We start from the raw sequence: 21,175 nt of genomic DNA on the forward strand, positions 1-21,175 counted from the left end.
AGGTACATCAGACTTGAACTCTAGGAGCAAGGTAACAGCATATTACTGTACAGTGATTTCCTTGCAGTATAACTAATTTATATCCAAAAATCTTGGCAGCTTTATTAATAGATGGTCAAATTCTCAGGACTGGAGGTAGCACAATGTTGCTACCCACTGTACCAATAAGACACTTATCCAGATAATCAACAAAAGTGTATTACATTACAGTAGAAATAAGTTGTTCCTACTGATTTTTCTATGAAAAATTCAGATCAACTTATGTCAGTGCATCCTCAGTTTTTCATGAGTGGTTGCAGGATTATGGAATTGTAGATTTAAACGCTGGCAGGACATGCAAAATGTGTGTATTTTTTTAAACCACATGGATAAAAAACAAGTGTAGCTAGACAAGGAAAACAAAAAGATCTTGATTGATATTTTGTAATTCCTACATCTCCGTAGGCAATCTACAGTGTTACTTCACTTTCATGCGTTGAAACAAATTGTGCATCATCTTCATTTTAAGTACTGGCCTCGAAAGTACATTTTTTGCACATTTCATCTCAGTGCTGCCCAACTGAGAATGGATCCACCCTGCAGTTAGAAGGCAAAATCCAACCAGTCACTTTAGTGACACGAGTTGCTCTGGCGTGCCTGATGCAATTTGTGCAACATTCCCCTGCCATGCCTGCAAAGCTAATGGGAAAATCAAACCATTGTTCCAAGAAGCAACTATCACTGGTAATGCGCATTACTTTTGCTGTACCGCACAGGATTAGGACTCCGCCAAATGTTGTTAATTACTTTCTATCTTTTGATCATCGGCACTACAGTTCTGTTCACTCTCCGGATCCCCACCACCACCCACCCCAACCCCCTCCCACACCAAAACCGACCTGTACTGACATCACTTCAATTGCTGCTAGACCTGATCCCATTCTGCATTTTTTGCCCCCCACCCACCAAATGATCCCCGCTCCCAACTCACCAATCACTACTACGTCCCTCACATGTTCTCAAATTAGTTTGCATGGGTGCTCTCACAAATAATCAGACTACATTCAAGCAATTATTCCAGTGCGATATATCACAAGCATAGCACAATGGTCATCTTTCGTTCTGCACCAGATTAACGGTGCTTCAAACAACTGAATCTACAAAATATATATAAAGGTGACATCCATTTAACTTTAATGGAGCTCCCACCACGGATTCTAAAGCATGTGCCTCAGTTACCTCATCTTAAAGAAACAAACGTGGCCTATGTCTCCGAGATCTTCGGGTTCCTCCCCCCCCACTCCAAAGACGTACAGGTTTGTAGGCTAATTGGCTTGGTATGAATGTAAATTGTCCCTAGTGTGTGTGCAGGATAGTGTTATTGTGTGGGGATAGCTGGTCAGTGCAAACACGCTGGGCCGAAGGGCCTATTTCCACACTGGTTCTCTAAACTAAATTAAACTAAGGTTAATTGCACGAGTTCAAAAATTTGTGCAGCCAAATACCACCAATTACAGTTAATTAGGTACATAATTTAAATACAGTTTTCCAATAATCACTATACATACAATTACTGATCTTTTAATGCGTTAAACACTTTTAAGAATTGGGTAAGAGTGGAATTACTGGTGACATAGAGTCCTAGTTGTTTCAGGAACATGTTGGTCTTCCTGAGGTTAGATAGGGTTTCATACTTAATTCACACAAAGCTATTTGATTCAGAATGCATTGAACTGATTTGACCAAATGCAGAAATAAGCTGATGAGCCCAAACTATTAATTACTTTCTATCTTTTGATCATCGGCACTACAGTTTGTTTCACATTAATAGCTCTAAACTCCATTCCCTCATTCTTTAATTCAACCGCCTAACCTATTCTTAAATACTAATGTGCTTTCAGGTTAAATTATTAACTCCCGTAATATAATCCAAAGCATTAAAATTGCCTTTGAAAATAAACTCTCTCATACATTTATATACTAATCTTTTGCATTTAAATCCTATTTCAAGGTCTTAGCCTAAACTCAGAGCCCAGTCAGAAAGTCAAGTAAGAAACCTGAGCACATAATCTGAACTGACACACCTGTACAGTACTCAAGGAGTGCCGCATTTTTGGAGATGTCATCTTTCTGGTGAGACGTTTGCAGGCAAGTTTCATTTGAGAATATCCTGATCCATATTCATTCTTCAAATGATCAGTAAAAGCAGATTATTTGTTTATAATTGTGGATGTTTTCAGTACTAAGACACTGCACTTCCACACATCATAACACTTTCATTTCTTCCCAGAGGTCCCATGTAATATTAATGATAATATGAATCAAATAACATTAAAAAAATATATCCCTTTAAAATATTACATTCATTGTTTTAAGTGTTCCTCAAATCAATGCTGTCACCACATCCTGAGAATCATGGATAAATACTGGCATGTGAATGCTCCTGACCATTCCCTTCTGCAGCATCAACTCGCTGGCACAAAACTGTTCTTGCACTGCAGGCCCATCACATCCTTCTCCACATTAAGCTTTTACATTTTTTTAAAAACGTTTCTTCCTTGGGTGTTAAATTCAATAGCTCTTAGATACCAATGTCCCCCCCAAATCTTGCACACCCATCACTTTCCTCTGACCAAATCTCTCCTTCAGATCTCTCCACTTGCCTTGTTCCCAACAGTCTTCTGACCTTCCCCTCTCTTTCCTCACCGGAGTCTGTGGCTTATGTCCGGCGTCAAAAAACTTTGATCACCAAATGAACTGCGAATTTGGTTGCAGTCGGGACTTGGGTTTTGTTTTTGTGTTTAATCTTCACCTTCTCAACACACTTGAATGCACCACAAATGTATCCATTGTAAGAGCTTGTTCAATGGACAGATGATAGGAGGTACTATTGGTGTTTAGCAAACAGGTATCTTTTTTTTTTTTTTACAGAGATTCTCTGACTACAGTGCACCTCCCTCTCGACCACAATCCAACCACCGAACAACGGATGTTCCCATGCAGCCTCCAATTTCAGAATGGACATGAACAGGATTCAAACTCCATACCTGGATCAATATACCAGGCCACTGGAATCCACTCCAGTGAGCTAACCATTGCACTACCATAACCAGCTATAATGCAGTCCTTCTTGAAATCTAGTCAAGTGTGCATCCATTCAATCAAATCAATGCCAATCAAACCTTAAAACCACAAGCCAGCCATTTCCCTGCCCCTAACATTGCATATAAACTAGGAACACACCTTGAGTATTACACCACCTCAGATAACAGGTGAGATTGTTGCTGCTGTCTTTCTGGGGAGCTCGTCTCCGAAAGCGAGGCCGTGTAAGAGTTGTATTGGGAAGATGAGCTTGCTTTAAATGAAGGAATTTATTTTGTATTACATCATGCAGAATTTGCTCAAGCACTTTAATGCTATTTCAAGCACTTGAATGCTATTTCAGTGGGAGGATGAGAAAATAAAGCATTGAATACCATACTATACAATTCGTGGATACCACACCACATACACATCAGCTTTTTTTTAATCTTTGCACTTCAGGAGGCAAATACAAATAATTTAATGCCAAATTGCAGACTCTTGACTCCTTGCACAAATGCTTGCTTGAGACTTTGTGCTTTACAATCAGCGGCACGATTGAGGCAGATATGGCAAGCAGATTAATATACTGTGAGAGTGCTCTCACAACAGTTGGTGACATCTACATACACTGGAGAGAAAATAATGGAATCCTGTGAGCAATTACATTATAGAAACTGCATCAGGAATACAAAGACATATCATATCCCAAGAGCAAACTCAAGCTCTTTACAATTGCATGGGTGGAAGAGTCTGTCAAAAATCACTAGCAGAATCCATTAATTCTATAATCTATTTGTTGAAGTATGGACACAGTATTAATTCCTCATGGGTCCATCTTTTTTTCCCTGCACTACACTGAAGGCATGTTTTGCTGAGTGGTTTTGGGGAGATAAATGCAGACAAAAATCATTTTGATATCAATGGGCTATAAACCCAGGTATTCTTCCAATACTCTGCACAGAAGGAAATCCCAAACAAAATAAAAACACTAGTCATGATCAAAAGACACTGTCTTCTCCCGTTATTTTTGGACATTTGACAATTTATGTGAAGATCCAGTCAATTGAGTGATAGGCCCACAACTGCAAATATGTTTAAACTCCATGGTAATCTGATACCTTGCTTACATGCTGGACAAATTGCAAGAAAGATTATAAGGGCAACTATATCATATTATAGTTTACAAGATTCAAATGTGGAGGAAGTCATGTCACAACTTGCAATCATCGTAGTCTAATCTAGTACAAGGTCAGCACCTCCAAGTTATTTAGTTTAGTTTCGAGATACAGCGTGGAGACAGGCCCTTCGATCCCCGCATATTAACACTATCCCACACACACTAGAGACAATTTTTACATTTACCAAGCCAATTAACCTACAAACCTGTACGTCTTTGGAGTGTGGGTGGAAACCGAAGATCTCAGAGAAAACCCACTCAGGACCCGGGGAGAACATACAAACTCCGCACAGACAGCACCCGTAGTCGGGATTGAACCCGGATCTCTGGCGCTGCAAACGCTGTAAGGCAGCAACTCTACCACTACGCCACCGTGCCGACCTATTTCTGTTGGATTCCTCCATCCCCAGTGTAGGAAGGAACTAAAGATGCTGGTTTACCTTGCCACCCTGTAGCTTCCTTAGCTTACCTTTCTTAGCTTGCTGTAGAATCTATGGGAAGCATATCATACGTCAGAGCTTTATGTCATGGTTTCGGGAGCAATGTGTTCCCAATGCTGGTTCATCTACACTGCCAGAGGAGGCAGTGATGGAGGCAGATACAACAATAGTATTTAAGAGGCTTTTAGAGACACATGGATATGGAAGGAATGGATATGGCTCACAAGCAGGCCGAGGAGATTCGATTAACTTGGCATCAGGTTCAACACTGATATTGTAGTCCAAAGGGCCTGTACCTGTGCTGCACTGTTCTATGTTCTAAATGTGAAGCCAATAAAATCCAAGATAAATTAATGTCTTAACATATTCCAAATACAAGATCATACTAGTTCAGCAATTTGCCGTAACAACCGTTCCACTTGGGCAACATTTTTGGCAACAGCCTGAAAAGAGGTTGTCGTGTGGTGACGCATGTAGTGCGGCGCAGTGTCTCCCTGTCGCCTCTGGATGTTGGAATGTTCAAAATCCAGGGCTGACATCAGGGTGTCTCATCGTGTAAATTGCTCGTTTCTAAGCTTCCCCCCAGTCTAGTTTCAGTAAAAACACTGAATCAAGCACTTGAGCAACTAATCTTTATTTTAACAAAAGCGCAATTACAGTTCAACTACTGTACTTATCCCACCGCGGGTTCGATCCTCGTATCTGCCTGATCAAGCCCTCTAGGCCTCTATTATTGGGCCAGTACTATTAGTGGGATCTAGCTGTCACAGGCTGGGTCCACAAATGGGGAGCGTCGGGGAAAAAAGTGGGGGGGGGGGGGGGGGGGTGGGTTAGAGAATGGGAGAAGGGAGAGGGAGAGATGGGGGAGAAGAGGATGTGAGAGGGGGGGGGGGGGGAGTGGAGAAGGGGGGAGAAGAGTGGAGCGGGGGCAAATGGGGAGGAAGAGGGGGGGAAGGGGGAAAGGGGGAAGGGAGGGGAGGGCTGGGTGAAGGAGGGATGAGGGCGGGATGGGAGATGGGGGAGTTTAGTCTACACTCACTGAATCCTCCCTGTGAAAAGTTAGAGACGTCGATTGGATCTGGAAGCGGACCAATACATATGTAAATAAAACTGAACAACTCGGGCATCTTTACATTTGCACAATTATTTTTTTTGCATTCAATTTGTATTGTATTAATGTTTAAAATCCGTGCATTGAAGGAAGAATATTTTACAGCCCATCTGTGGTCCCAAACCCTAACCCTAACCTTAGCCCCTGGCCCTAGCCCCGGAGCTGCTAAGTTTTGTTAGAGCATTTCAGTATTCCAGTGCCTGAAAATCAGTATTTTGCTGAGGAAATCAGTATTTTTACGCAGGAGAGCATATGTAAGCGGTTTTACGGGCGTCAGTCACTGACACTCGCAATCGCCGAAATAATCGCAAAGTGGGACAGGCAAAGCGCTGGAGTAAATCAGCTGGTCTGGCAGCATCTGTGGAGAATATAGATAAACAATGTTACAGGTCGGAAGAAGGAACCTGACCCGAAATATCACCTATCCATGTTCTCCAGAGCTGTTGACTGACTCGCTGAGTTACCCCAAGACTATGTCTCTGTTTTTTGTAAACCAACATCTGTAGTTCCTGGGGTCTATTGTACAACCACTTGTCCAAGTACGATACTGAAGCCTGGTTACCATTGCAAGTTTTTTGATAACATGGTGATATTTTGCAGAATCATCATAATCATGAAGCTAAATTGTAAATTGCCCTTGGTGTGTAGGGAATGGATGGGAAAGTGAGATAACATAGAACTAGCATGGAAGGGTGATCAATGGTCAGCGTGGACTCGTTGGACTGAAGGGCCCGTTTCCATGCTGTATTTATAAACTAAACTACAATTAAAGAAATGCAGAGAACTGCCATGCAATAAAAGAGAAGTAATCAATAATGTAGATGAGTCGGACCTGTTAACGTACTGCACAGTTCTATGTCAATCAAATACTGGGCAATGCAGTCACGCAATGCCAAAAAAGGTTCAACCCAAAGTTAACATTAATCAAAATCTGCATCGAAACAGCATCTGCTGAATGGGTAAAGATAGAAGTGACAGCCATGGTCTGCTTCTCTGCATGTCAACAGAAAGTTGAACCTAGTCTACATCGAAGAATGCATTTTAAAATGAAACTTCAAAAGTAACAACCTTCAGAGTAACATTTATAGTCAAAAGCTGTGAAAAATTATCAATCCTCATGATAGACAGAAAAGCATTCATACAAGTTCCTGAGTAGAGGATACTGACAGCGAATTCAAACTCAGAAGATTATCTCCACAAATGTTTCATCATTTTGAATGATTACATTTGTTGCATTCAATTCTGAGTGATGGTATCACTGGCAATGACGGAGCACAGGGGGGAAGTTCCAGGATTTACTAACCATGAAGGAAATGCAATATATTTCAATGTCAAGACAAAGTGTGATTTGAAGGAAGCTGGGTAGGAATGAACTGCAGATGCTGGTTTAGACTGAAGATACACAAAAAGCTGGAGTAACTCAGCGGGACAGGCAGCATTTCAAGAATGAAAGAAATGGGTGATGTTTAGGGTCGAGACCGTTCTTCAGTCTAGTTAAGGGCCTGTCCCACTGGGCCGTCATTTGCGAGCCATTTACGCGACCTCATCGTCGCGTTGAGACGCAAGGGTAGCGTGTGGGCCGCGCATTACGGTCGCATGGAGAAGCGCGGAGGGGTATGGAGTTGCGCGCGATATCGCATGGCACTCCAGGATTTTGTAGGGCACAAAATCTTCGCGCACCTCTGGCGTGACGTATCGCGTACGCACGTGGGCGTATTGCGGTCGCACGCAGGCGCCCTAACCTCGTACGTGTATCGCGCAGTGACGCACGATTACATCACCGTGCATAACCATGCGCCACCGCGCCCTGCCCATACGCAGTCGGCCCTGCCTTTTATGCGTCATGGATATACACGAGCATGCGATTTAAATATTTGGGCACTTTTGTAGAGAAAACTACGTGATGAACACCAAAATACACTAAACCGGAAAGTGCAAAAGTGAATTGATGCTTCACTTACAATAACTCTTCGGTCCCTGGATTGTGAGTAAGGAAGAGGTTAAAAAGACAAATGTTGTATCTCCTGCAGCTGGATGAACAAATGACAAGAGAAGGGGTGCAGTTGGTAGAAATGGAAGCGCAAACCAGGTAAGTGATCAAAATGCTGGAGTAAGCAATGGGTGACATTTCGGGTTTTGAAGAAGAGTCTCAACCCGAAACATCATCTATTCTTCTCTCCAGAGATGCTGCCTGGCCCACCGAGTTACTCCTGCATTTTGTGTCTGTCTTCAATTTAATCCAGCATCTGCAGTTCCTTCCAACAGATTAATTTGGTCTGCAGCTTGCTACTTTTCATTCACCTCTTTTTGTGAATAGAGGCATTACATCTGCAGTTTTCCTATTGCTAGCACCATTCAAGAAACTGGAACATTTCAGAAAATCACCATAAATATCATAAACTGGGTAAAAATCATAAACTGGGTAAAAATCATAAACTGGATATTCAAATGACGGCTGTGCGGACGGATGACGACGTATGATAACGTGTGCATAAATGACGGCCAAGTGGGACAGGCCCTTTAGGGATAGGGGAAATGAGAAATATAGATGATGTAGTGAGATAATGAACAATGAATGAAAGATATGCAAAAAAGTAATTATCGTAATGGAAACGGGGGATTGTCTGCTATTCGTTGGGTGAAATGAGAAGCTGGTGGGAGAGGGAGGGAATGCCGGGGTTACTTGAAGTTAGAGAAACCAATATTCATACTGCTGGGGTATAAGTTGCAGAATAGAAATAGAAGATGCTTTTCCTCCATTTTGCATTTAGCCTCACTCTGACAATGGAGGAGACCTAGGACAGAAAGGTCAAACTGGATATTGGTATACCCCCCATAGGTATCTCCCTCCTTTGCCCTTGGTAGTGGAGGTCACACATTTAAAAGGAGCTGAACTTGCTTTAATTAATATTAACCAGGGGGTGCCGCACGATGGCTGCCTCGCCAATGGTCTGTCTTCGTCTTTACCTTCTTTGTGTTTTTAGTTTGTTGTAAAATGTTTTAGTTTATCTTTAGTTTTGGGGGTAGGGAAACTTTTTAAAATCTCTATCCGCGACAGAGATGCAACTTTTTCCGTGTCGTAACTCCAGAAAAGTTGGCGGCCTCTCGTTTGGGAATTCTAGAGCTCCAAAGCCACGGAGCCTGCGGACATCTTGGAGTGGGCAATTCCTTTCCCGGTTGTCAGCGTTTGGTGCTCCAACCTGCGGGAGCTGCGGAGTTTAACATCATGGAGCACGCAGTCTCTGGTGAGAGACCGATTTCAGGAACACCAAGCCGCAGGAGTTCGACCGCACCGATGAGGGAGCTCGATCGCCGGATGGTTCGACTCCCCCGACCGCGGGAGAAAAGGAGGAAAGAAGATAAGACTTTATTGCCTTCCATCACAGTGGGGAATGTGGAGGAGCCGCTGCGGTGTATGTTTAGGTCAATTTTTATGGAGTTGTGTGTCTTGTTGCTTTTTTGTTATGACTGTAGGGCAAACCAAATTCCTCGTATGTTGCAAAATATACTTGGCTAATAAATTACGATTATGATTATGAATAGAGCATTTGTAAGTCGGTACACAATGCGAGCACTTTACAACAGTGGTGGAGGAATGAACATTTAAGGGGGCTCCTGCCTTCTCCCCATAACCCCTGACACCCATACTAATCAAGAATCTATCTGTCTCTTCCTTAAAAATATCCATTGACGGCCTCCAAAGCCTTCTGTGGCATAGAATTCGTCTCCTTCCTAAAGGATTGTCCTTTGACTCTGGCTCCGACTAATTTTAGACTCTCCCCAGTGGAAACATCTTCTCCATATCAACTCTATCCAAACTTTTCACGATTCGTTGAGATCTCGCCTCATTCTTCTAAACTCCAGCGAGTAGAGGCCCAGTTCCATCAAATGCTCATCATATGTTAACCCACTCATTCCTGTGATAATTCTGGTAAACATCCTCTGGACTCTCTCCAGAGCTAGCACATCCTTCCTCAAGTATGGTGGCCAAAATGATAGGTGAACTTCACAAAGGCTTTAAAGGTAAACTAGACCAAGTGCAGACCCGTTGGGTCTGTTCCCCCAACGTGTAGTTGGGGGGGGGGGGGGGGGGGGGGGGGGGGGGGGGGGGGGGGGTGCACACACATTAACCACCACCACCCCCCCCCCCACCTGCACACATGGGTAACTACCCCCCTTGTCAATATATGAATATTATTAATTTGCTCCTTTTACCCCGTAATCGCACTATCTACTGACGCATAGCCCCCAACTCGCAGGCGCGTCTAGAGGGGGGGGGGGGGCGGATAGAGAGTGAGGGCAGAGAGAGATGGGGGGGGGGGAGGGAGAGGGAGGGACAAAGATGGGGGGGGGGCAGGGGGGGGGGGGAACAGAGAGTGGGGTGGAGAGAGGGAGAGGTGGGGGGAGAGAGAGAGGGAGAGAGAGAGGTGGGGGAGAGAGAGGTAGAGGGCGGACCTGAACTCGGTGAGAAGGCTGGTCGGACGGTGACCGGCTGTGACCTCCGGTGATCTCCCGATCTGCAGAGCATTTTGAGAATGGGGGAGGGGGGGGTGTGGGGTTGGAGTGTACGGGCAGGTGGGCGGGCTGGAGTCCAGCAGTGCCTATTGTAGCGGTTCTGGCAACAGCCGGCGTTCTGCTGTGTCTGCGGGTAGAGGGCGAGAGGATGGGGGAGGATGGGGGAGAGAGGTGAGGGGGGGGGGGGGGGAGGGTTGGTGCGGGCGCACACTCCAGCTCCTGGCTCTGCTCGAGCCCAGGCAGCAGCCTCGGGCCACGGGCGGGGATAGACCTGAGGATGCCGAGCGAGGCGGCGGGGGCGGGCGGTCATCGAACCGGGCTTTGCCCGCTGCGGCAGTCTCCGGAGAGGCAGAGGGGAGAGACAGAGAGAGAGAGAGGTGGGAGACAGCTGACGGTCGTGGGGCGGCTTCTTTCGGCTGTTTTTAAATGGCGTCTTTGAGGCGAGATGCGGGCACCAGCAGCGTTATGGTCGCTGGCCAGCAGGAGGCACACACACACACACACACAGCCCCACACACACAGCCACACACACACACTGACACACACACACACACACCAACACCCACACACACACACACACACACAGCACACACACACACACACACACACACACACACAGCCCCACACACACACACACACACACACACACACACAGCCCCACACACACACACACACAGCCCCCCCCACACACACACACACAGCCCCACACACACACACACACACACGGCCCCACACACACACACACACACACACAGCCCCCACACACACACACACACACACAGCCCCACGCACACACACACACACAGCCCCACACACACACACACACACACAGCCACACACACACACACACACACACACACACACACACACACACACACACACACACACACACACACACACACACACACACACACACACACACACACAGTTTTCAATATAGATAGATGGAAGGTGGTCAGATTCCCAGTCACTATTGCCTAGCTTGCCATCTCAAGCCATGACTAAATATTACATCAGGTAGGAACCGGCCTTCCAAAGGTTGATGGCGGGGGTGGGTGGGAAGATGAGAGAAGATGGGATCAGAGCCAGATGGATGGAAATAGATGTGTGGCAAAAGAATACAAGTATGAGAGCCACCTTTGTGGGGTCTTAGTCTGATGCCAATCTTCATGGTTATCATGGGAATGGCCAATGATCCTCACCCCTGTAATCTGTAATTGCACTCTCACTAATCTTTACAATATTATATGCCTTCTCTTTTGCTTTCATGCTGTCTTTTCACTCCAATCTTTGAGCCACTCTATCATCTTGTCGACCCGATGCCAATTTACTCATGGCTCAGAGAGCTATACATAGATCATTACCTTTTTTTTGTTGTTTTAGTTAATTTAGTCCGTAGCTGCGCAAATTCCTTCAGCAGAAGTTCTTTCATTTTTCAACCTACATCAGCGGTACCCACATGGAGCATGACAACTGGATCTTTCCCACCTCGTCCCCAATTCAGATCAAATCCTCCCGCAACATCAATGACATTACTGTCTTCTTCCCAGATGCCTTGCCATCCTGCTGATTGATCAGCATCTGCAACCAATTTCAGCTGGCGCCAGGTCATAGCAATAGTTAAGGGCCAGTCCCACTTGGCGATTCATATCAGTGTCACCAAAAGATTTAGAATATTTCCAAATCCAGCAGCGAAATGTTGCGACACTTGAAAAACACCGCACGTCATACGTCATCAATCACGCCGCAAATTTTTCGGTGAACTGTTACGTCAGCAGTCGCCGAAAAAAATCGCCAAGTGGGACAGGCCCTTAAGGCTGCGATTTTTGGCAACTAATCTAACTGATCCTTTAGACCTTTATCACAATTAAGTCTGACCACCTGATTGTGCTGAGAATCTGGTTCAGAAGAGCTGGAACACATGGAAAGAATTGGCTGGAGCAGATAGCCAAGGGAAATTGGGAACATCGCTCTCATTCAGTGTGGGCTAAGAACTCTGCCATCCAGTGCAAGATGCTCTTGGTGTTGGTGAACATGCTGTACATGTGCCCATATCGTACCATAACAGTCACTCTATTCATCCAAAGACCAAGAACGAATTGCTTCTGTTGGCCCATGATGCACGCCTCCAGAGAAAGCAGGGGGACATTTATCCAGTGTAGCCCCTATCCAATTGGCACTTTGGTATGTGGCTGTTTCAAGGTGTCCATCCAACCGAAGCACACAAACACAAGGGTGGCACAGTGGCGCAGAAGTAGAGTTGCTGCCTTGCACGCCGGAGATCCGAGATCCGAGTTTGTTCCCGACTACGGGTGCTGTACGGAGTTTGTACACTCTCCCTGTGACCTGCATGGGTTTTTTCCCCCGAGATCTTTGGTTTCCTCCCACACGCTAAAGACGTAATTGGCTTGATATAAATGTAAATTGTCCCTGGTGTGTATGGGGTAGTGTTAATGTGCAGGGATCACTGGTCAAGCGGACTCGGTGGGCCCGAAGAGCCTGTTTCCGCACTGTATCTCTAAACTAAACTGGGGTATCAGTCTGTGTTGTGGTTAACTGTGTTGCAGAGGATGAACCTGGCCTCGTCACCATGCAACATTGCTGTATTCCTTGTCCTTCGTAGAAATGTTTCCGTAACACCTACACCTTTGACCATAGATCCATCTAGCAATGATTTGCACAGAACATCCTGCAGGCTCCACGGAAGAAGGACATCATGGATCTTGCTAAATGATTTCCTGAGCAGGCTGTCAAAGGCGTGACAAGAACATACAAATAAACACCAAGATCGTATTTGACTGACAGTGAGAGGGACACTTCCTGTCAGATCCTTCCTACAAAAGCCAGTCTCAATCCTATTGCATGCTTTCCTCAAGATGGCTGCAGTGAGGATGCGAAAAACATTCACTTCTTCCCACACTGTGCATTTGTCAAGACACATAGAAAGCAGGTGCAGGTGTCGGCCATTTAGCCCTTTGAGCCAACACCGCCATTCAATACAATCATGGCTGATCATCCTATATCTAGAAAAGAAGATCTAGAAAATGATGCAGTGGTCCTTACCAGATTTGCTCAGAGCTGGTGGGCAACAGACCTTGGTTTATGGGCTGTCCTCAGGGGGCTCATTGAGTCAAACATAAGTTGCTTTTGGAAGGTCATCGTCGGTGATGGAGACTATTTACTTCACTTGAACATTGTTGGTGTTGTGGTCAAAGGTGTTGGTGTTGTGCCAATTGGCACATTCCAAGTTGTAGACATATTTACTGAGGGACACACTGAAGCTTGGTACAGCCACCGCAAAGGCTTTGTGGGGAAGGACCACATACTAAGGCTCTGCTGCAATGAGATGTTGAGATATGGGGGGGGCTGGTTTACCTTCTTTTAAACACTTGACAGGTACATTAATAAATGAGGAAACTTAATTGATCCATTGCAAGACAATGCATTGGATGGGTAGCACAATGAGTATAAAGGAAGAAAAGTGCACCAGTTGCATTTATTGTGTTTAAATCATGAATAAGATCTATTTTTTACATTTTTTTAAATGGCTTTACACAGAAAGTGGAAAAGCTGTTGAGCCATGAGTCGGTTTCACTTGATGCTTGTGTGTACTAACGATACCCTCTTAATACACAGATTTGGAATCTCCATTGACATCAGTGGTGTTTCAGGTGCCAATGTTGAGCCTAGCAACAGATATTGGGCCATCTGCCATTCAGCAACTCCAGATTTCCACTCTTGTAATTGCATCCATGCAAATCCAAGTCATTCTAAGTTTTGATGCAGATGGTTCGGGGAGGCGCATTATATTTTCTGTGCAAGATGACTGGATTTAATTTGAATGTACTGACACCACACGGTGTTAATTGCAGGCAAGCACATACTTCATATGGTCATAAGTGATAGTAGAATTAGGCCATTCAGCCCTTCAAGTCAACTCGGCCATTCAATCATGGCTGTTCTATCTCTCCCTCCTAACCTCATTTTCCTGCCTTCTCCTCATAACATCTGACACCCATACTAATCAAAAATCTATCTATCTCTGCTGCGGAAATATTCAATGACTTGGCCTCTCCAGCCGACTGTGGCAAAGAATTCCACAAGATTCACCACCCTCTAAAGAAATGTCTCCTCAATTATTTCCTAAAAGAACGTCCTATAATTCTGAGGCTATGACTAGTGCTAGACTAGTGGAAACATCCTCTTCACATCCACTCTATCCAAGCCTTTCGCTATTCTAAACGTTTCAATGAGGTCCCCCCTCATTCTTCTAAACTCCAGCGAGTACAGGCCCTGTGCGGACAAACACTCATCATAGGTCAACCTACTAATTCCTGGGATCTTTGCTGGGATACCGTGTCCCAAACCATACATAATACTCCAGATATGGTCTTAGCAAAGTTCTGTGTATCTGTAAAAATACATCCTTGCTTTGGCACTGCAATAATCTTGTACTAAAGGCCTGCAAATTTATTTCCTGTACCATTTATTTTCTGCACCTCGAAAACCTGTAAACCAGATTCCTTTGAACAACAACATTTACTTGTTATTTTCCTTTTCTTTCTACCAAAGAGTGACCTCACATCATCCCCCCACTGCCTTTTACATACATGCTAAAATAGGTTTCATCAAGGGCATAACAGAACAATAACATTTATACGATTTGAAAGAACATCCACATTAGCATGAATACTATAAGCCTACATTAAGCTAAGCATGATTTATTAGTCAGGCTATTGTTGCTGTGGGCAGTAACTGTCACAAGTATTCTGTCCAACTAAACTTGTACTGAACCATGTTTTCAAAGCAACATTACAGACTGAATGAGGGCAGGAAAACAGCTCTGATCTTCAAAGATGAAACTCTCATCTTTGAATCACATATTTAATCAGCAAGATGGCCACTGCTAACTGTTACTGTAAATATGACCATGATCCGTATAAATAGGCCATAACAAGTATCATGTAGACTGGTTTGACTTGTTGTTGTGTTTCTCTTCAGCTGAGGGACAACGCAAGATCCTCCACTACCCTCTGTGAATAAAGTTTTGACAACCAGCAAACATTTCATTTTTGGTTCAGACACAAAGCGGTGGTCAGATCATCTAAAGCCTTACCATAGACAGCGCTTTTCAAGCCTCATTGTTCCCCACTTTTGCTTATTTAAACTAGAGGATCAATAGTTTTAATCCTCGGACAATATCCTATGGTTCTGAATGGAGGACAATAGTTCAGATCTTTAGGAAGTAACATTTGATTGGTCAAAAACTCTTTTGTGATCAGAAAGCAAAAGAAAGTGAGGAGAATACATTTTAAAGCCAGTGTCAAGCTGATATTTGTAGTATTATGCTATTCTTTCAAGCATGAACGGCTCAACTTTGATATTTCTGTTTGTGCAGCGCCCAAGAGTCAAAGGTTGTACACCATACATTTTCAAAATGATTTTTTTGTCCCTAAAAATTAGGATCTTCATTTATGGATACATCATCATCGGCATCTAAAATTGGGACAAGTGATGCCTTTTGCACACACATCGAAAATTATCCTGACTTGACAACAATGAGTCCTGTGTTACGGTGTGAGCAGTTATTATTCATTGTGCTTACAATTCCTTTCATAATTATTGTGCTCTGATATTGTGTGTTTTTAGCAAAAATGTTTGGAAACCGGCACAAGCTGAACAAGTCACAGGGTGAAACACAAAATGCTGGACGGGTCAGCCAGTATCTGTGGGGGGAACGGATTGGCAACGTTTTGGGTCGGGACCCTTCTTCAGACCAATTATAGTAGGGGGAAGATAGCAATCCACAATCAGTTTCAAAAAAGAGTACCGACCGGAAATGTTTCCCATCCATTCCTTCTACAGATGCTGCCTGACCTGCAGAGTGCCTCCAGCACTTTTGTGTTTTGCTCAAGATTTCCGAGACTGCAATTCCTCGCGTCTCCAAATCACAGGGTGGAGACGCGTGGAACTGCAGATGCTGGAATCACTTGCTAATCTGGTATAGAAATCTGATAATTTAGGCTCCGTTACATGATAAAGAGAGTATTTATTTGAAAATTATACTGCCATTTGACATGGGCATTTTGTTACCAAATTATGTACTGTCCAAACACACGATCCAGCCTTTGGGAGACCGGCAGATGGATTCACCTGCTGCTGCAGAGATGCAGGCATCTTCTATATGAAGTTTAGAAGTTGGGAGGTCATGTTGCAGTTGTCATTGACATTGACATGCAATAAGACATCGGTAATATCGCGCTTAGAGTGTTGTGTTCAGTTCTAGACACCATGTTATAAGATAGATATTGTCAAGCCTGAAAGGGTTCAGAGAAGATTTACGAGGATGTTGCCAGGACTAGAGGGTCTGATCTACAGGCAGATGTTGAGTAGGCTGGGTCTCAATTCCTTGGAGCGCAGGTGGACGAGGGGTGATCTTGTAGAGGTGTATAAAATCATGAGAGGAGTAAATCGGGTAGATGCACAGAATCTCTTGCCCAGAGTAGGGTAATCGAGGACCAGAGGACATATGTTCAAGGTGAAGGGGGAAAGACTTCATAGGAATCTGAGGGGTAATTTTTTCACATAAAGGGTGGGGGTGTATGGGAAAAAAACTGCCAGAGGAGGTAGCTGAGGCAGCGACTCTCCCAACATTTAAGAAGCAGTTAGACAGGTAAATGGAAAGGACAGGTTTGGAGGGATATGGACCAAACGCAGGCAGGTGGGACAAGTGTAGCTGGGACATGTTGGCTGACATGGACAAGTTGGGCCGAAGGGCCTGTTTCCACACTGTATCACTCTACACAATGCTTTATCTCTAAACTAAACTGTAAAGTGCACCAAAAAGGCAAGTCAGCTATTTTCATTCAAGCAGATGTTTTAGTGGTCAAGATGAGAAAAATAATGGTCAGGACCAACGTACTTCTGAAGTTTGATTTAGCATTAAAATAAAAAAATGCAAAATTATCTTTATGGGCAAATGGTGGAAAAAAATGTCTGAATTTGGTTATTCAGAGAAATACTTTAATGCAAATTAAGCCGCCCCATTTAACAGAATAAAGAACAAAGGGGTTGCATAAAGTCACAACTGGTAGAACTGCACTTCACATCGCCAGAGATCCGGGTTTGATCCTGACCTCGGGTGCTGTCAGTGTGTGTTCTTCCTGTGACCATGTGGGTTATCTCTGGGGGAGTCCTGGTTTCGTCCCACATCCCAAAGGCTTGCGGGTTTGATGGTTAATTGGCCTCTGCAAAATTGCCATTAATGTGTAGGGAGTAGATGAGAAAGTGGGACAATATTGAACTAGTGTGAACAAGTGATCGATTGTCATTGTGAACTTGGGTGGCTGAAGGGCCTGTCTCCATGCTGTATCTCTACTCTAAACATCAAATAAAATTGATTCATGAATGGTAAATATCATATCTTGTTTATAGAAGGGATAGAATATCCATTTATGGGGCAGCACGGTGAAACAGCGGTAGAGTTGCTGTGTTACAGCGCTTACAGCACCAGAGAGACCGACCCTGGGTGCTGTCTGTACGGAGTTTGTACATTCACCCCGTGACAGTGTAGGTTTTCTCCGAGATCTTCGGTTTCATCCCACACTCTGAAGCCATCCAGGTTTGTAGGTTAATTGCCTTGGTAATGAGAATAAGGGGTAGGCCATTTAGAACGGAGATGAAGAAAAACTTTTTCACCCAGAGAGTTGTGAATCTGTGGAATTCTCTGCCTCAGAAGGCGGTGGAAGCCAATTCTCTGGATGCTTCCTAGAGAGAGTTAGATAAAGCTCTTAAAGATAGCAGAGGTGCTTTTTCCCCTTATCCCTTGATCCCTATAGACCTGGGTTATTCCTGGTAATATCTACCTTAAGACTGATGAAGGACCTGGGGATCAGCGGACAAGCCCTACGCCAGGCCATCAAAGAAATATCACGGATGGCAGAGCAGAGTAGCTAGTGGCTCTGGTTGAAGAGGGGAGGGGGGAGGGTGGGAGGAAAAGGGAAATGACACTTACCTGAAGAGGGCAAGGCTCAGTGACCACAGTACCAAGGGTTTCCGCAGCTCAAACTTTGTTCGTTGTTTCATCATGTGCCGACCACCAAATATGAATGCAGCATATAGAGCTGAATATAAGAAAGACTTCTTCCTGAAATAGTGGGGGGGAGGGGGAAACAAACACTGTTTCGTTAATGCAAGTTCTGTGAGAAGTGAGAGTTGAAACTGCTGCATTTATTCTTGTCTGCAATACCACTGTATTTGGCAGGGCCAAGGAATTAACTTCCAAATAAACCATGCACTTCTTTTGAGCTAGATTTATTTATCCGCTAATCTAAATTGTAGTGAGAGTGGAGTGGAATTCCAATGCTTGGGGCATATCAAGTGAAAAAAGCATTGTCAGCAATGGAGAGCTGAATGGTGAGAATTATTCAGGCAATGCAACTGATTTTTGTTTTTTAATGTTTCTGAGATTTTAAAACTATTAAATTGAAGTAAACAAGTTAAATGGAAACTTTATGAAAGCATTTTGTAAGGTTTAAATTAAGGAAACAATCAAAGAGTAAAGCAAAATAATTTGTGCTGCCCCAGCAATAATTTATGCTTCCCCAACTGGGAAGTCACGTTGAAAACTTGGGCTCACCGCTAGACTCGGTGAAGCAAAAGATTAAATGAAGCTGAATCTGTCACGTTACAAAGCATGATTTTTTTTCAATTTGAATGTCTGAACCCTAGTGGCTCCAAACAGAATTGCCAGCCACAGCCAGCACGTTTCAGCTCAATGAGTGTTATTTTATGCTGTGAATCAGCATTCACTCACAGCACAACAGTAGAGTAATCATCAAATACACGGCAACAAATAATATAATAAGATGGTATGAATTGAAAATATTCTAAATATTTTAGAAGAATGAGGGGGGGACTTCATTGAAACAGACAGAATAGTGAAAGGCTTGGATGGAGTGGATGTGGAGAGGATGTTTCCACAAATGGCAGAGTCAAGGATTAAAGGTCATAGCCTCAGAATTAAAGGATGTTCTTTTAGGAAGGAGACAAAGAGAAATTTCATTAGTCAGAGGATGGTGAATCTGTGGAATTCTTTGCCACAGAAGGCTGTGGAGGCCAAGTCAGGGGATATTTTAAAGGCAGAGGTAGATTCTTGATTAGTTCAGGTGTCAGATGTTACGGGGAAAAGGCAGGAGAATGGGATTAGGAGGGAGAGATAGATCAGCCATGATGAATGGCGGAGTAGACTTGATGGGCCGAATGGCCTAATTCTATTCCTATCCTTTATGACATTATAATATGCATAATTATTCATAATAACCGTCTAACCCGCAAGCCTTTGGGATGTGTGAGGAAACCATAGCACCCCAGAGGAAACCCACATGGACACAAGAAGAAAGTGAAAGCTCCACACTGGCAGCACCCAAGGTCAGGATCAAAACCGGATCTCTGCAACTATGAAGCAGCAGTTCTACCAGTTACGCCACTGTGCAACCCTTTTGTTCTAAATTCTGTTAAATGGCGTGGCTTAATACATTTTCAAATATTTTTCTGAATAACCAAATTCAAACAAATTTTCAAAATATGCATAATATTCACAGTATGGGTAGATGGGGTAAATATTTACTGTTCAATGTAATCACAAATCCATTGAGCTAATAAGGTGATGTCTGCATAGTACCACATTACACTGTACAAAGAATAGCAGTACAGCAGGATTGGTAATCTGATCGAGTTCTGGTATTCCAGAGAAAGTAGGGACAAAGCTCGTGATGGAAATTAAAAAGGTAGCAGTGAAATCACACCTCAGAACATTACATTTTTACAATAAAGGGCCTGTTTCCATGCAGTGTCTCTAAACTAGATTAATTTACAGAGCAGAACAGCAAGATTAAGTGTGATTAATTTTCGGACACTTCACTTTTAAAACTATGACAGTTCATTACATTTGAATGAGAGAGTGAGGTTTTATACTTTATATTGTGATGTTATATTTGGACCTTCTTTTGACTGCTACACTTTGTTAATGTCAATTAAATTTGACATAAAGGTAATAAATGTGAAGTCAACAAAATCCAAGCTAAATTAATGTGTAGGAAGGAACTGCAGACCCTGGTTTAAACCGAAGATAGACACAAGAAGCTGGAGTAACTCAACAGGACACCAGCATCTCTGGAGAAAAGGAATGCGACATTTCGGAGTGAAGAAGGGTCTCGATCCGAAATGTCACCAATCTTTCCACCACCACGCACAAGAAGCGCAAGACAGACACCATTGTATGCAGATGCTGAGAAGCGTGTTCAGCTCTGGCTGAACAACTTCTAATCTTGGGTACGCAAAATTGCTGGAGAAACTCAGCGGGTGCAGCAGCATCTATGGAGCTTCAGAAGAAGGGTTTCGGCCTGAAACGTCGCCTATTTCCTTCGCTCCATAGATGCTGCTGCACCCGCTGACTTTGTCCAGCAATTTTGTGTACCTTCGATCTTCCAGCATCTGCAGTTCCTTCTTGAAAACTTCTAATCTTGTGTGTGGACGATAACAAGAAGAAGCTTTGTGTTATGTGGGTGGTGGGGTGGGGGGAAACATTTTGAATCTCTTTCCTCGACGGAGATGCAACTTTTCCGGATCGTATCTCCGTCTGTACTGCGGCCTGACATCGTGGAGCTGACGGTCCCTTTGCAGGGGATCGACATAGGGAGCTGAAACCGCGGGAGCCTGCGGACGTAACATTGTGGAACTTGAGATCCCATTGTCAGGGATCGACTTTGAGAGCTCCAACCGCAGGAGTCTCGACCGCCCTGATATGGGAGCTTCCATCGCCGGCTACGGGAGCTTTGATCGCCCCGACTGCGAACGGATTGACTGCCC

At 44.0% G+C, this 21,175-nt stretch overlaps 1 protein-coding gene across 2 annotated transcripts in view; it reads right to left on the bottom strand.

Annotated features, from left to right (window-relative positions):
- The window catches only part of elovl6 (ELOVL fatty acid elongase 6), a 112,803-nt gene that overhangs the window by 24,176 nt on the left and 67,452 nt on the right, over positions 1–21,175 (bottom strand). Inside the window, exon 2 of one of the 2 annotated variants that reach the window (XM_055645363.1) lies at positions 18,321–18,452. The exons of the other annotated variant lie outside the window; for it this stretch is intronic. Coding sequence (XP_055501338.1) covers positions 18,321–18,452 — 132 coding nt within the window. The remainder of the gene's footprint in view (positions 1–18,320; positions 18,453–21,175) is intronic. 2 annotated transcript variants of the gene reach the window in all.

The sequence above is a fragment of the Leucoraja erinacea genome, chromosome 1 (genome assembly GCF_028641065.1).
Source record: "Leucoraja erinacea ecotype New England chromosome 1, Leri_hhj_1, whole genome shotgun sequence".
NCBI classification, from domain to species: domain Eukaryota; kingdom Metazoa; phylum Chordata; class Chondrichthyes; order Rajiformes; family Rajidae; genus Leucoraja; species Leucoraja erinaceus.